The sequence below is a fragment of the Protomyctophum bolini genome, assembly GCF_963924005.1.
Source record: "Protomyctophum bolini genome assembly, chromosome: 15".
NCBI classification, from domain to species: Eukaryota; Metazoa; Chordata; class Actinopteri; order Myctophiformes; family Myctophidae; genus Protomyctophum; species Protomyctophum bolini.
The window spans coordinates 3,853,713-3,871,728 of record NC_137876.1 but is presented as its reverse complement, the minus strand read 5'-3'; the positions used below and the strand labels follow the sequence as shown (position 1 = coordinate 3,871,728).

General features: G+C 45.5%; 1 protein-coding gene across 1 annotated transcript in view; it reads right to left on the bottom strand.

Moving 5' to 3' along the window:
- The window catches only part of syne3 (spectrin repeat containing, nuclear envelope family member 3), a 68,639-nt gene that overhangs the window by 27,456 nt on the left and 23,167 nt on the right, over positions 1 to 18,016 (bottom strand). Inside the window, exons 6-11 of the mRNA XM_080783340.1 lie at positions 17,683 to 17,838; positions 16,920 to 17,072; positions 15,376 to 15,597; positions 9,867 to 10,003; positions 6,711 to 6,885; positions 1,032 to 1,214 (exon numbers count right to left, since the gene is read on the bottom strand). Coding sequence (XP_080639466.1) covers positions 1,032 to 1,214; positions 6,711 to 6,885; positions 9,867 to 10,003; positions 15,376 to 15,597; positions 16,920 to 17,072; positions 17,683 to 17,838 — 1,026 coding nt within the window. The remainder of the gene's footprint in view (positions 1 to 1,031; positions 1,215 to 6,710; positions 6,886 to 9,866; positions 10,004 to 15,375; positions 15,598 to 16,919; positions 17,073 to 17,682; positions 17,839 to 18,016) is intronic.

Below are 18,016 nucleotides of genomic sequence, written 5' to 3'. Positions count from 1 at the left end.
ACAACCAAAAAAAGTGTTGTGACAGGTCTGCCGGTTTTTTCTTCTTTCTAATTATTTGTTGGGCCCAAAACATTGTGTTTTGTTGTCATGATTTCTCACACCTTGAGTTGGCTTTTGTACGAGGCTTAAAAGGTCTTTAAATAAAAAAGTGTAATATTTTCTCTCAGCCTAGCGATATTGCAATAGGATTTCATTGAACGTATTTTGTAATATGAAAAATGCAGCCTTGTTTCTTTAGCTTTTTGTCTTTGTCTTTTCTTTTTATTTCGGTTTAGTCTTGTTTGTTGTTTTTCTTGTCTGTTTTATTCCTTCAATAAAAATTAATTAACACCCTCCGCGCCATTGCCTTAGATTAATGTCAATTCATTAATAAAACGCTTGCCGCCATTGCCGTAGCCCTTCGGCAATTGTTGTTTTATAGTGCATTTGATCGATCGAGCCATAATGCTACTTACGTTAGCCGGTTAGCTAGCTGTGTTGTTAGCACAGCATTGGATCGTTCATCTTAGTTCGTCGTCGCCATAAGAATCCATTCTATCCGTTTCTTTCAATCGCCTGTATCTCCTATTCCTTGTCCCAGATGGCATTTTTGGTCAAAACAGCGTTTCTTTGACGGCACGAGCCGACGTTGTGGAGGTCTATAGTGTACCCGGCATGATGTGATCATGTAAACAAAGGTTGTCTTGGCAACGTAAAGCTGGCAGAGATGAGCTCACTTCCGGTTGAGGCAAAATGTGGCTTTTCAAAATAAGAGCTCAAATTAAAAAAATGCTGGCGTGAATTAGGACCTAATTTATCAATAAATGGCGGCAGTCTAAGTGTTAAGGTCTTTAAATAAATACTTTTTGAAATGTCTATGAGGAAAATGAATGGGGAATCATTTCCTGGGCCCTGGTAGGGGGCGGGACTGCGACGCTCTATAAAACACATAAAGTACAGTAGTGTGATACCTGCAGCCTGCTCTTCAGTCTAAATAAAACCACATAAAGTACAGTATAAAGTACAGTATATAAAGTACAGTATCATAATACCTGCAGCCTGCTCTTGCGCTGCAGCAGCTGTCCGTGGAGCAGCTCCCGGTTCCGTACGGCGGAGGCCAGTTCTCCCTGGAGGTTCTGGCTGCGCTCGGGTCCGAACACCGAGCCCAGCAGCTCACCTTTGACCTGCAGCAGGCTCAGGCGCTCCTGCAGCTGGACACTGTGCTTCAGCAGCCTCTGCACACACACACACACACACACACACACACACCACACACACACCACACACACACACACCACACACACACACACACACACACACACACACCACACACACACACACACACACACACACACCTTTGATCAATTATCAACTTCATTGGAGCCACTAGAGAAGAAATGGTACAAAAAAAACCTACAAATGGTCTCATATTCAGAAGCTCAAAGTGTGGCGAAAAAGTGACACATATTGAGCTTGCCGATCTGCCGCTAAACAAGGAACCCAGCGTATTATATTTAGAAAATAACATGCCATCTAAAATTGCATTACATTCTTAACATTCTTAACATTGTGCTCCAGACAAGACAGAGAGCCAGAGAGAGAGAAACAGAGACAGAGAGAGAGACAGAGAGAGAGAGACAGACAGACAGAGAGACAGAGAGAGAGAAACAGAGAGAGAGACAGAGAGAGAGAGACAGCCAGAGAGAGAAACAGAGAGACAGAGACAGAGACAGAGAGAGACAGACAGACAGAGAGACAGAGAGAGACACACACACACAGAGAGAGAGAGAGAGAGAGAGAGAGAGAGAGACAGGGAGACAGAGAGGGAGACACAGAGACAGACAGAGAGAGAGAGACACACAGAGAGAGAGAGACAGAGAGAGAGAGACAGAGACAGAGAAACAGACAGAGAGAGACACACACACACAGAGAGAGAGAGAGAGAGAGAGAGACAGGGAGACAGAGAGGGAGACACAGAGACAGACAGAGAGAGAGAGACACACAGAGAGAGAGAGACAGAGAGAGAGAGACAGAGACAGAGAAACAGACAGAGAGAGACACACACACAGAGAGAGAGAGTCTGCTAAATGCCTAAATTGTTATTGTAATACACGAGCCGGTCTCTGTTTGTCTGAGAAGAGGAAGGGGAGAGAGAGAGAGATGGGAGTTGATGCGCAGAGTAGAATATACAGAATCAATTCAACTCATTATAGAAACGGCAGCGACGTCTCTTAAGATTTGAATCTGGCTTCAGTCAAAACAGAGACCGTTTATTTGAACTGTGGTGGAAATGGAGAACAGCAGAGAGGAGTGAGGAGAGAGAAATAACAGAAACCAATTATCATTATGGAGATGAGGCTGTAGTGAACAGATTGATGTCTGTTGTCCCCCGCCAAAGACACCCAATTTGATTGTTTACTTAATTTGTAGTCTGTGGTTCTGAGTTCCTGTGTGTGCGCGTGCGTGTAGGTGTGTGTGCCATGTGTGTCGTGTGTGTGTGCGTAGGTGCCGTGTGTGTGTGTGTGTGTATTGTGCACGACATGTTTGGCATTCTACAAATGTCGTCTGAATCCTGACAGTTTTCTGAAAAAACAACCCGTTTGTCAGCCTAAACTCCATCATGTTCCAGTTGCTCATCATTAGGCTGCTCATTTCTTAGTGCCAGAACTTCCAATTTCACTTGTTCTCTCTCCCGATTGGATAAAAGAGGTATCCCAGACCTGAAAATGCACCCTCTGTTTACTAAGGAGAAGGAGAGACCTTAGGAGGTTAGTGTTTGGGTTAGTTAGGGCAGGGATGTCAAACTCAAATACACAGTGGGCCAAAATAAAGAAATTGGTACAAGTTGAGGGCCGGACTGTGTTTCAACACACGGGCCATTTTTGGGGAGAGGGGTAGCTGAAAGTTGACCACAAGTGATATACGTTCACTGCTGATCAATAGTGAAGAGAAGACTCATGCTTGCGCTTGCGGGCCCTCGATACGTGACAATGCACAGCTCGCAGTGCATTGTGGGACTTGTAGTATTATGGTGGTCCATGCAATATACCAGAGGACCAGCTCTAATACGAATTAAATATCATAACCCAAAGATTATTCATTCACGGGCCCGATTTGGCATGTATGAGTTAGGCCCGGGTGTGGGACTCATGACTGTCTGTCGGACTATTGGTATGTCAGAAAAACAAATGCCCGTTGCCACCCCTCCTCTCTCCATCTCTCATCTGAAAATGAAAGAACAAAAAAATACCACAGAAAGCCAAAGAAAACACAACCAAGACATTGTAAAGCGAGTCAGAGACGATGAAAGGGAGGAGCGTTATACCACAGGGACGTGGTGTTGAAGGCAGAGGAGAACAACACAAACATAACAGATCACAGCCCAAACGTGTATCCCTACAACTTAACCCATTCTGGGCGGGATCCCCTTTTGGTGTTTTAAACATTATGTTATAATTTAGCTATTGAAAAATAGCAGATCTGCAAGCTCATAGCGCGCCACCGAGTGTCGCACTACGAGCTTGTAGGTCTGCTGAAAAATCATGAACATGTGGTGCAAAGCTTTTAATATATACTCTTTCAGAGCGAACGTTTTTAACTCAAATCTTTGCTTCTAGGAGGGTGGTCCCTGAAACAACACATTTTCAGATGGGGGTCAGCGGCCAATTTCATATATTTTTGGGGGTCCTTGACATGAAATATTGAGAACCACTGATATAGAAACGTTTTTCCAAAGAAATTACATTTTAAAAAATACATTTTTTAAATGTCGACGTCAGGCCTGAATGGGTTAAAGAGGAACATGGAGATCAAGTCTGGGTGAAAAATACAAAGCAGTACTTTGAGGTTTTTTGTTTTTTTAGGAACAAACGTGACCTGAATACATCAACAGAGGACTCTACTCTACTCCAGCAGTAGCTCAATAAATCCGACCTGTTGCAGAAAACGATGCACGTTCACAGTGTCCTTCCTCACGGCATCCGAGGGGCGATAATTAGGACTTCAAATCAATATGATCTCAAGTTATTATTTCAAAACTCCGCCTCGACCGTTGATGAATTAACTCATAGAGATCTGATCAATGAACCGGAAATATATCAAAACCCATATTTAGAACCAACAACCGTCTTACTTACTACCAAGAAGCAGGTGAGTGGAATTCCTAACCTGCCTGCTACGCTCCACTACAGATACCTTCTGTAAAATATGGGACCCATATTTGAGATTTGTTGGCCCTCAGTTAGCTACCACCTTGACCATAGGGTTCCTGGACAGAAGCGATGCCACTAACCTTGATTGATAAAGTTATGGATATTATTGTTATGTATGTATGTATGCATATGCATATCTTTTATTTTCTCTGGAGTTGTTAACCCATCTAGACTTTCAAGCACCAGACTGCACCAAACTGCAAATGTGTCCATATTTGTATATTATTTTTGTACTTTTTTTTTGTACGTGTATTTCTTGGTATAAGTGTATAATTGTGTCCTTTGTTCCACAACGCGCCTGAGCTGAGCCGTTTTTGTTTGTTTGTTTTTCCTGTCTTGTCTTTGTCATTGTCATAAAATGTAAAAATCAATAAAAATATTATTGAAAAAAGAAGCAGGTGAGTAACTCGGGTCTGATTAAGCACTACTATTACTTTGTTGGAACAATGGTGGCGTACGGAAATAGTGAAGATAGATAGATAGATAGATAGATAGATAGATAGATAGATAGATACCACACGTTGTAAATCTGCTAGTCATACAAGACATACTAGTCGTACAAGACATAAACAATGCAGCACGCACATACTATAGCAAGCACAATTTACACATTATTATTGCTCATATTTCACACATATTACACAAGCAGCGGGGATAAGAAGTTAAGAACATCATAAAGCTATCACAACAACCCCTGCAGCCCCAGAAGCTCTATTAAAATGTAAATTTACGAAAGCAGGCGCGATAATTACTTTTGAAAATGGTTGAGTGTACAGTACTGCTGGAAGGTAAAAGCCAGTGGATTAGTACACTGTAGTACTGTATTAAAGTAATGTCATGTTTTTGTATCGGTACTTATGCCTTTTACGTCACTTTTATGTGACCAGATTTGACTGAGAGCCTGCCATCGCGCAAACTCCAGCTTTTCACCAGAGGAGAAAAACTAATTTTTTTTAATTAAAAATGAGTAAATAGCACAGGCAGACTCTTCACATACTAGAGCATGTCTAAGATAAATGTCAGATCTGAAATCGACATGTAAATATGAAATAAATGGCCAAACATGTAGCTAGGTGTGATGTTAGAGACCACAGAAGTGAACCTTTCAAGCCTGTTTTCTCAACTCGCCATTTTCTGCAAGACATTACTCTATAAGCCATATCTCCAAAACTGGTGGGTCAAACTGAACAACCAATGTGTCAAATTTGAAGCTATGACTCCCTGCTTTCATACGATATGAAAAAACTGAAAAAAAAAAAAACTCCAATGGCAGTCCCTCAGTCAAATTTAGTCACAAATACGTAAGTGATCTAAAAAGCAAGTACTTTTTGAGTACCGGTTCTGTAGACCTACAGAACCAACACTTTCTTTGTACCAAATATCTTCGCATATCTTGTCAAATGATCGCCCCAGAATAGAGCGTCGCAGTCCCACCCTCTTTCAGAACGACGAGTGGCCCATGAAATAATTCCCCGTTCATTTCATCAAATAATCATTCAAATAAATAATCAATAATCAATCAAATAAGCATTCATCAAATGTGGCTAAATTGACATACTGGTTGTTCAGTAAGTTTGACCCACCAGTTTTGGAGATATGGCTTATAGAGTATTAATGTCTTGCAGAGAAACAGCGAGTTGAGAAAACAGGCTTGAAATGAAAGGTTCACTTCTTATCTGTGGTCTCTAAACATTACACCTAGGTACATGTTTAAGCATTTATTTTATATTTATCGATTTCAGCTCTGACACTTATTTCAGACATGCTCTAGTGTGTGAAGAGTCTGCCTGTGCACAGAGCGGCCTTGGACCCTCTTTAAAGTTCGCCACCAATCTTACCTCCTTCCACATTGATTTGGACTCATTCAACAAGGCATAGAACCTTTAAAGAACTTGTGTGCTGTAACCAGGGGGGCAGTCAGACAGATATTTCGTGAAGCCACTAAGGAAATCGGGACATCCTGAAAGTTCATATAATGGCCTGTTGTGGCGCTGTCATTGGGCCCAAAAAAACCCATATGCCCATAGAGGTCCATGTATTTGGGCCCAACTTCACCTAGACTGTATTACCTTAATAAACATGGTCATGAATACTTTCTGCTTCCAGTCACTAGTTTAAAGTCTCATTTCTCATGTCATAATATTCTTTTTGGAAAATTATGGTCCCATTTATTAAAAAAATGACCATAAAGTCGCGTATGTTCTGAGGGGCGTGGCTACCGTTACAGTCTATGAACGGGAGCCACCCCCCGTTCGAGTCAAAATAAAAACCAACTAAGAAGAAGGGGGGGGGGGAAGTCCCGCCTCGTTGTCTGGGCCAGCCAATGGCCAGCTGGGCCCAAACGGATCTAGAAAGATGGCGATTTACAGTTCAAGGACTGACAGGCTTCATTTTAAGTCCATATCAGACCCGGCGAACGCTTTGTCCATATTGTTTTACAGTCTATGGCTGTAACATGTATTTATGTGTTTGAGCGTTTGTGTGCGGGTGCAGTGCACGTGTGTGCGTGCACGTATTCACCTCGATGTTCTGGACCAGCATGGCGACGTGCGAGAACTCGCTGACGTCGGCGGACGCGTCCAGGACCTGCGAGACCATGTGACTCCACTGGGCGTAGACGTGCAGCGGGTCCTGGAGGACCTGCCGAAGCCCCGCCTCCGCCTCCGCGCACAGCCTGGAGGCGCCACACTTCACACTGCGACACACACACACACACACACACACACACACACACACACACACACACACACACACACACACACACATTCCAATTCAATTCAAAGGCATTGGCATGAGAAAACATACGTTTACATTGCCAAAGCAGAAAGAACAATACAATCAAAACAAAAATGATGTACATTTGAAAGTCAGAATCTTCAATAGATCAATTTCTATGTAGTACCACCAAGATCACTGGATGCAGGTATATAGTGCAGGAATATACACAATGATTAGTCTTTAGGGTGGTTGTGTTCCATTTGATATCCTTCTCCTATCACAGCAACTCACAAATCTTGCTGCTATGCGTTTGCACATTGTTGTACTTCGCCCAGCAGATATGGGAGTTTTTTTGTCATTTGGTCGGTCACACACACACACACACACACACACACACACACACAACAAGGGGAAGGTCAGCGCGACACACACACACGACAAGGGGAAGGTCAGCGCGACACACACACACACACACACACGATAAGGGGAAGGTCGCGAGACAAGCATTTCCGGGCCCAGCGAAAAAAAAAGGTTCATACTAGTCAGTCATTGCTGGAATGATAAATGCCGATAAAATTGCGGTGATCTTGGCGTGTACGCACATTTGTGGGGCGTAAATCACGTTGATAAACGAGGGCCATATATTAGTGTCGAAGTGTCTTTGAGCAAAAGACACTGAACGCCAAATTGCTTGTTTCCATTGTTTCCGCTGTCATCGGTGTATGAATGGGTTGATATAATGCAATATTATATTTCTGTCTTTCTTGCGTTAATTAGTTATGAGTTCACAATAAAGAAAAAATATTATGAACAAATTGCCAAGTACAATCGAGGTGGTAATTAAGTCAGGTCACAATAGTTCAAATGGAATATCAGTGATTAACCCATTTTGGGCAGGAACCCCTTTTTGGTCTTTTAAACATTATGTTATGCTTTAGCTATTGAAAAATAGCAGATCTACAAGCTCATAGCGCGCCACCGAGTGGCGCGCTACGAGCTTGTAGGTCTGCTATTTTTGAAAAAAATCGTGAAAATGTGGCGCAAATCCTGACAGAAAACTGTCAGGATATAGAAGACATTTTATACATTTCGATGTCAGACCTAAATGGGTTAAAGAAAATCTGTTTTTCTTTATGTAAACTATTTTCTGAGTTCTCAAAATAAACCAAAACGAGAACAAATTAGTAATTACCACTCACAATCGGTTGTTAATTAAGTCAGGTCACACTAGTTCACCTTCACCACCACAACAACTCCCACACAGCGCTGGCAAAATGTTGATTGCACACCGGTGGCGTGATCTGCTATTTAAAAAAAACGTGAGTATGTGGCACAAATCATTGAATATAATTATATTCTTTCAAATCTTTGCTTCCTGACTGTAACAACACATTTTCAGATGGGGGGGGGGGGGGGGGGGGGGTGACCAAATACATATATTTTTTGGGGGGTCCCGACCGACTCCTTGACATGAAAAACTTTGAGAACGACTGACATGTAGAAACATAGGGTTTTTTGTTTTTTCCAGAAAAGGATTTAGAAGGCATTTTGTAGAATTGCATGGTGTCTGTCCTGGGTTAGACTGGCATGTGCTGCAGGCAGTTGTCCTATGCAAATGAGGCAGTTGACCTATGCAAATGAAGTGCGGGTACCAGCATGCACTCAGCGTGTTCACAGTGACAATATATATATATATATATATACGAGACAAAAAAGGGACTCCTGCACATCCAAAAAGACCCGTAGGAGGTGCAAGTCTAGTTAGCAGGCATAGACATCAAAAAAGAGAAAAACCTTCCAAGGAAGGGACTGCACACTCCAGGGAACAGAGACGGACAACTTACTGCATCAAACTTATTTATTAGCACGACGCGTTTCGCCGTGAGCTTCGTCAGGTGCTATACAGAGGTGTGAATGTGTCAATAATGACTGTCCCTATACTGTATATACTTGACACATTCACACCTCTGTATAGCACCTGACGAAGCTCACGGCGAAACGCGTCGTGCTAATAAATAAGTTTGATGCAGTAAGTTGTCCGTCTCTGTTCCCTGGAGTGTGCAGTCCCTTCCTTGGAAGGGTTTTCTCTCTTTTTTGATATATATATATATATATATATATATATATATATATATATGCCTCCTCATATCCACGCGCAACAATAACAATGAATAAGTCAAAAATAGAAATGTTCTCGTCGCTGTCGGATGGAAACCTTCTATGTCCCAAAACTGTACCTCAATGTATTTTTTGTTGTTTTTGTTATTTTGTTTTTGATTACTTTGTCTTACTATTTGTATATTACTATTTGTATATTATTTTTGGTGAGACCACATATAAGCCCTCCCTGGGTTTCTTTTCTCACCTGCACACACTTCTCTTTTATTGATGTTACCTTTTTTGTACTGTTTTTATTGTGCGAATAAACTAAACTAAACTAAACTACCTTTTCTTAACACAACCGTTGCCGGGATTCCTTCAAAATAGGAGCTCTGGGGTGCCGGAAAGACTTGGCCGCTTTTACTATGAAGCCCCACGACCCGGAAACAATCAGCAAAAAAAAAGTTTGCTATAGCTTACATTGCTATCATTTTAATTTATACGATATATGATCCAAAATAAGCGTTCATATTTTGCGGGAGAGACGGACGAGGAGCAGAAATGAAGCTCCAGCATATCAATCCGTTCATAACCACGGAGAGCGCCCTGGATCAGGAGATACGAGTCATTCTTTCTGCCACGCCACCGAGTGGCGCGCTACAAGCTTGTATAGGTCTGCTATTTTTGAAAAATCTGACTGACTGGCGACTGACATATAGAAGACATTTTTAGAATCTGATCTCAGGTCAGAATGAAAACTGTCAGGATGTAGAAGACATTTTTAAAATCTGATCTCAGGTCAGAATGTGTTAGCTGCAGAAACAGGTGAATTCAAGAGGTTTTTTCACTCTCTCTTACCTCTGGTGTTCCTTCACCACGGCCAGCACGTCGTCCGAGAGGTGGCGCGAGTCCTCCGAGAACCGGAAGAGGTCCTTGAGCTGAGCCTTGAGGTGCTCCACCTGAGCCTCCTCTGCCTCCAGGGCTCTCTTCACGCCCTGGAAAGACACACGCGCATATATTACACCGCATTATTTCACTGCATTTTTATATATTTTAAAGTGAAATACCCCTTTAAGGGTTATGGCAGATTCTGCCATCAGAATCTTGTCAAAGCCAGTCAGAAGAACCTCTCTTTCAGGTCAGGGTTAGGGCATTGAAGAGCAGACCTATACAACTTGTGAGCCTGTACATCAGGGCGGCTGTCTACATGTCGAAGTGTCATCTTGGGCAAGAAACTGAACCCTGCACTGCCTGCCCTCCATTGAGTGGGTCGGTGCCTCGCATGGTAGCGTACCACCGTCGGTGTGTGAATGTGAGGACGCTGGCGTCGACTGTTCGCCGCTTCACCTCCCAATGTATGACTGAATGAACCGCTTTGTCAAGTGCTTTGAGCACTTGACAAAAGCGCTATTAAAAAGGCAATTAATTAATTCATCTGCCAAGTCTCGCCACGTGACCGAGCATACATTTGACTTAATTACAGGGCGTTCTTGTTAAGCTTTAAAGCCTAATTTATGCTTCTTGCATTTCAGGAAAGCCACTCCAAATAGCGGCTCCGTGGCTGTCCTGTGCACCTGCTCCGTGTCTAGCAATAACAACACAGGGTATATGCCTGCCCCTGAACCGCCCTGCTAACGCCCTGTGTCACGCCTATAGTCTGGGTAAGTAAAAGGTTGACAAAAGACAAACACACAGAGTGACAGCGTGAGATAACCACTACCCTCAAACACAACGGCTTATCTTTATCACATCTGTGGCCAAACCTCCCTCCCTAACCTAACGTTAAGGTATGCTGGCCTCGGGGGACATGCAGGCTCTGCCAAAGGCACTTAAAGTGTCAACACTTCTATACCGAGCGGGCGTTCAAACCAATCTTTAGCAAGATTGCTCGTAAACTTTGGTTTACTGTCGTGGTGAGAGAGAGAGAGAGAGAGAGAGAGAGAGAGAGAGAACGCCTACAGTTTGAAGGCGTTCCGTCAAGTCACGTCTCGCTGGAGAGGTGGAATGAAAAAGAGAAAGGGAGCAAAGTGGCTTGGATGAGGTGGCAAAACAGAGAAGGTTTGAGAGGAAGGAAGATTAGAAGAATCCTTGATCCATTTAGAAAAGGACAAAAAAAAGAACATATACCAGCAAAAAGGGAAATGAGACTAAAAATGATATCAAATAAAATATTAAAAAGTCCACAAAGTCTATATTGACCAGTTTCTTTCATAAATCAATGCCCTACTTCGTCTTACTACAGTACGTAGTATCAAAAAGAAAGTTGCAAAAAAAGCCGTTCTTCAGCCTCGCATCACGATGTACTTTGAGTTGTGTAAGATTGCATAGTTTTGCATATATTTGAATAATAAATAAAAAACAGTTTTGAACATAACTGTATGAAGTTTCTACCCAACGACATCAACGTTATATAACTCTCACACTCAGAGAGTTAGACCTAGTTTATCCATTTACATTCATTCAGTGGTACATTGTAGGACTCAATACATATATCTCTGCTGTAGGGAAGACACCAACTCCAGAAACCCTTACATTTTGAAATAATGTTGCTTTAGCAGACGGTTTGACGGCCCCAATGGAGTTAAGAGGATTTGTCCGAAGTCGGGATGCACCGATGTATCGGCCACATAAATCGGTAGCGGCCGATATTTGCCGGCAAATAAAACATGACATTAACCGATAGCAGTAGCCGATATTTATCGGTTGTTGATAAGCATACGTTTTGCGTTGGGTGTGTTATCAGCAGCCTATACCAAGCTGTAGATTCTGAACAGTTATTTCTTGTATTATCATACCCCTCACTCAGGTGACCCAGCCGGGGTTGATCAAGTCCCGACTTACGTCCCAGTAGCTACACCCTCGATAAGTCCCAGGCATGCAAACAGGCCCAAGGTGAAAAAGGTGACAGTGTGCGGGGCCAACGCTGTGCCGCGGGCAAAACCGCGGCGCAAATCTTTTAAGCGTTTATCGGTACTAAACCCACTTTGGGGGGGGGGGGGGGTGTCATGGGGGACAGTATATACTACACTGTACTGTACTAGCCCTCCTCCCGGCCTGTGTGTCTGTGTGTTAGGCTGTGCAACAGTGACACTTGGTGGTGAACAAATGCTATAACGCTATGTTTCGTGCTCGGACACAGCCAGGGACCCAGGGACACAGCCAGGGACAGACCCAGTGACACAGGGGCAGCCAGGGACAGACCCAGTGACACAGGGACAGCCAGGGACAGACCCAGTGACACAGGGACACAGCCAGGGACACATCCAGGGACAGACCCAGTGACACAGGGACAGCCAGGGACAGACCCAGTGACACAGGGACAGCCAGGGACAGACCCAGTGACACAGCCAGGGACACATCCAGGGACAGACCCAGTGACACAGGGACAGCCAGGGACAGACCCAGTGACACAGGGACAGCCAGGGACAGACCCAGTGACACAGGGACACAGCCAGGGACACAGCCAGGGACAGCCAGGGACAGACCCAGTGACACAGGGACACAGCCAGGGACAGACCCAGTGACACAGGGACAGCCAGGGACAGACCCAGTGACACAGGGACACAGCCAGGGACACAGCCAGGGACAGCCAGGGACAGACCCAGTGACACAGGGACACAGCCAGGGACAGACCCAGTGACACAGGGACAGCGAGGGACAGACCCAGTGACACAGGGACAGCCAGGGACAGACCCAGTGACACAGGGACACAGCCAGGGACACAGCCAGGGACAGACCCAGTGACACAGGGACACAGCCAGGGACACAGCCAGGGACAGACCCAGTGACACAGGGACAGCCAGGGACAGACCTAGTGACACAGGGACAGCCAGGGACAGACCTAGTGACACAGGGACAGCCAGGGACAGACCCAATGACACAGTGACACAGCCAGGGACAGACCCAGTGACACAGGCACACAGCCAGGAACAGACCCAGTGACACAGGGACACAGGGACACCGCCAGGGACACAGGGACCCAGCCAGGGACAGACACAGGGACACATACTGTAGCTGTCTATAGTGTGGTTGAGTGGCTGCACCACTCAAAAATGACAGATGATTATTTACTAAATCAGTACAAATCTAGTCAGTATTGAGCAAGATGTTAACATTCATGTCCTGATAGTCATAGAACAATTAATTTACTCCAACAGGAGCACTAGCCCCTCGAGGAGCACTAGCCCCTCCTATATTCAGTAGATTTGTGTCCTAAATGCCATTGACAATGAATGAATTGTCATATATCGGCTATTTTTGTCCTACACAATCCTACACATTCATTGTCACAAAAATGACAATGAATGGATGATGTATGATGATAAGGGTCACTTCACACAGGTGTGATTTAAAGAAAGAAACTGGTCCAGCACTCACACTCCCATCTCAAAATCCCTTACAGTTACACTCTTCACATCATGTAAAATAGAAAATTATATTCACTGGCAAAATAATGAATTATAATACAAATAAAATGTTTTGGGATGGTTTAGTCAACAGGGTCAGTTTACTTCATTATTTTAGCCTTAGTCAATTTAAGACATGTAGAGTAACATCCTCTCCTTATTCAACAGTTGAGCTGCATGTTTTCGTTTTTAATATATCCATTTAGTATAAGCCCTGGCACGCACGCACGCACGCACACACACACACACACACGCACGCACGCACGCACGCACGCACACACACACACACACACACACACACACACACACACACACACACACACACACACACACACACACACACACACACACACACACACACACACACACACACACACACACACACACACACACACGCGCGTGCTTTATTTATTTACTCATACGCATGCATGCACACACACGAGCACACAGACAGACACACACACACACACACAGCGAGAGAAACTGACGCCGGCGCGTCCACACCACAGACAGTATAACGCAAAGTGCTAACGTTGCTAATGCTAACTGTAGCAGCTAAACTAATGGATCGACTGGCGAGTCACAGACAGTGTGTCAAAATTCATGCCGAGTCCACACAAACAGGTTTTTTTTCCGCGGAGCGACCAGCGGCTGCGCACATCATGCCGCCCAGATGCAAGCAGAAATATCGCTCAGAATCATTAGTGACTCACGAGAGTAGTCTGTCAGATAATTCTCCGGGCAGCGAGCTCGGGCTCCACAGACCCCCTCACCCCCCCCAAACATTTTTTTAACGGATTTGCATGAATCACACAGGTCCTATATTTGGGATAAAAACGGCGATTTTCGCCGAAAAGCTACACTTTTGCATGTCTGAAGTCCCTTAGGGAAAAACCAGGGACACACAACCCGCTGCTCCAGAACTACTCTGCCGGTACCGGGGCGTGCCATCCGGTGCGTGGAGGGACTAGAAGGCACTGTGGTTCGACTCCTGGCCGGGCACCTCCTACGTCTCACCAGGTCCACTCCTGCTCTCACCAGGAGTACGACCAGGTCCTGTGTGTCGCACAAGACTCCCAGCACCAGGACCTGTGTGTGTTGCACCAGACTCCCAGCACCAGGACCTGTGCGTTGCACCAGACTCCCAGCACCAGGACCTGTTTGTTGCCACCAGACTCCCAGCACCAGGACCTGTGTGTTGCCACCAGACTCCCAGCACCAGGACCTGTGTGTTGCCACCAGACTCCCAGCACCAGGACCTGTGTGTTGCCACCAGACTCCCAGCACCAGGACCTGTGTGTTGCCACCAGACTCCCAGCACCAGGACCTGTGTGTTGCCACCAGACTCCCAGCACCAGGACCTGTGTGTTGCCACCAGACTCCCAGCACCAGGACCTGTGTGTTGCCACCAGACTCCCAGCACCAGGACCTGTGTGTTGCCACCAGACTCCCAGCACCAGGACCTGTGTGTTGCCACCAGACTCCCAGCACCAGGACCTGTGTGTTGCCACCAGACTCCCAGCACCAGGACCTGTGTGTTGCCACCAGACTCCCAGCACCAGGACCTGTGTGTTGTACCAGACTCCCAGCACCAGGACCTGTGTGTTGTACCAGACTCCCAGCACCAGGACCAGACTCCCAGCACCAGACACTTCATTCGGGTAGTGGTGGATTCTGCAGGCTCCACCGACCGCTAAAGTATATAACATAATGCTTAAAACACCAAAAAGGGGTTCCCGTCCAGAATGAGTTAAAGAATAATTCCACCGAAGCGCGCCACCGAGTGGCACGCTATGAGCTTGTAGGTCTGCTATTTTTTGAAAAATCGAAGAACGACTGACATTTTTTAGAATCTGATCTCAGGTCAGAATGGGTAAATCAGACCAGTGTGTGTGTCCAGTGGAAACCTCGTATGAATCTGATCTCAGGTCAGAATGGGTTAAGCATGCAGTATTACCCACCGCGTACGTCCGCCAGCGTCCCACCATCTGCTCCTCCGTGCCGCGGTGGTCGCCCCCCCGGTCCCCGGCGGCCTCGCGCCCCCCTTCCTCCAGCGTGCGGGCCAGCCCGCGGACCAGCGCCGCCAGCCGGCCCACGTCCTCCTCCAGGCTCCGGCACCGGGTCAGGTACCGGCCGTGGCCCTCCAGGCTGGCGCGCAGGCCGTCGCCCGCCTCGCACAGGCCCTGTAATGGCATGGATAAAGACCGTTTAGACCAATCACAGGCCCTGTAATGGCACGATGACATGTTATATATTTTTTATCCCACGATTTTGTAACCCATTTTTCACCCCTGTGTCAATCATCTAATGTGATCCTGGGCTCTACACACCCTCCACCAACCTAGTCCCCATATATGGGGGACAAGGGGAGAGCAACGGACTTGAACTCATGCTTCCTTCATGCCTGAGTGTCCAAGTTGCTCCTTTACACCTGACAGGGGGAGTTTCCCTGGTTGGACGTAGCGCGTGGAAGGAACACGTTATTCCAACCAGTTCCTTTCCCCTCCATCAGGCGCCCCGGCTGGCCAGGGGGCCTTGTGGTGTTTTTAAGCATTATGCTATACTTTAGCTATTGAATACAAATGCAAATCTAAAAGCTCGTAGCGCGGCACTCAGACTAAAATGTTAGGGAGGGACTAGTGGACAAGAGATCCAGTAGAAGTCATTTTACACTTGGTTGCATGCTGAAAATAGCAATATCGGCTATCTTCAGCATGTAAAAATCAGTCATTACGACGGCATCAAGGCCCGCCAAAATACATTTCAGTCGACTAAATCAACTGTAGATGTAGTCGACTAAAGTCTCGTGACATTTAGTCGACTAAAACATTCCAGGTGACCAACATGTTGACTAAAACTAAATGAAAACTATTCAAGAGACTATGACTAAAACTAGCTGCCAAAAACAACAACGCTCCTATGGATTCCAAATGACATGAAATGGGTACCGAGTGAGAACGTTTTGAATGAATTGAACATGGTGGACCCTCTTGTAAACAAGTGCAATGCTTAATCGGGTCGTCCACTCACAGTTAAAGGACCACTTCACCACTTTTCAACCTATCTTCATATAATAGGACCTCACTAATAATCATGCAGTTTTTTTCTACTCGGTCTGTGTCTCATCGGAGGGCTGTGGGCAGTTCAGAAACCGTCTTCCAGTGACATCATCGATGGGGAATACAAGCTAATAGAACCTGCAGACTTTCTAGTACTGATAAGTTGCAATGTGAAAATGGAAGCCATCGTTCTCACGATAATGAAAATCTAAACATTTTTGTAAAAAAATCTTGTTTAAAAAAATATCTGCCTAATGATGATGTCAAAAAATCGTGCCATTTTATCATGATTATTAGTGAGGATCTATTATATGAAGATAGGTTGAAATGTGGTGAAGTGGTCCTTTAACAGTCTTTGTATTGAGTTTGTGCTTGAAATGTATACTGTAATTCTGCAAACTGTTAATAAATATTTCAATCAATCAATCAATCAAATGAATCCCTGCCTGTCTCAGCCGCTGCCAGCCCAGACGCAGCTCCTCCGCCTCCTCCAGCGCAGCCTCGGCGCCCGCCGGGGAGCTGTTGGCGCGCACCGCCTCCGCCACGCCCTCGATGTGGCGCAGGGTGCTCTCCTCGCCGGCCACGCTGTCGTCCAACGCCTGGGGTGGGCGGGGAGGGGGGGAGAACAGCGTGAAAAGGAGCCACACCCCCACACACGCAGAGTTTCCTAAACAATTCAGCCTTTGTCAAGTCCCGCCCCGTGGTTCTCTGACCCTCTTCGCACCCATTGGTTGCCGTTTCGTGGTTGGACAAAAATCCTCTCTCTACATCCACTGCCATTGAAATAACGTGTTTTATCAGTTGCTTCGTATTAGGGATGCCAGAAAGTGACCATCAGCCTCAAACTTTTAAGATTTGATATTATGCACATGCCATGGTCACATAACCATTAGTGCATGCTTTGATGGTTACAGTTTTATAATCAGTTTTGATGAGTAAACCTTTGTGGAGATCTTCTCAGTTCTCATTGTATTCTAGTTACTGCCATTCAGGATGGAAAATGAAATCCATTTGGATTTGGGGAGAAGTAGTTTCATAAGGGGCTGGTATGAAGTACTTGATATAAAGAGAACATGTTCAGTTCACTAGTCTACACTCTAGTCTACACCTGCCTTCATTTCATCTGATTGTCTGTCTGGCAGGCACTTAACAAGCGATCGTTAACTGTGTCTGTTAGAGAGAGGGGCAGAGAAGAGTGGCTTTGCTCACCTGCAGCGCTCTGAGCCTGTCCTCAGCGGTGTACTCCTTGTCCAGCAGCTCGCTCAGCTCCTTGGTCTTTGACAGCAGCCACGCCTGGAACTGGTGGACGCAGCCCTTATACATCTGGTGCTCCTCCGCTATCTTCTGGAGCTGGAGCAGACGCTCCTAGAGAGAGAGAGGGGGAGAGAGGGAGAGAATCAAGCAAAGATGCATTGGTGGAAAAAAGTACCGTAATTCCCGGACCATAAAGCGCACCTGAATATAAGTCGCACCAGTTAAATTTAGGGGAAAAACCAAATGTGTACTACAGTATATACAAGCCGCACTGGACTATAAGCCGCAT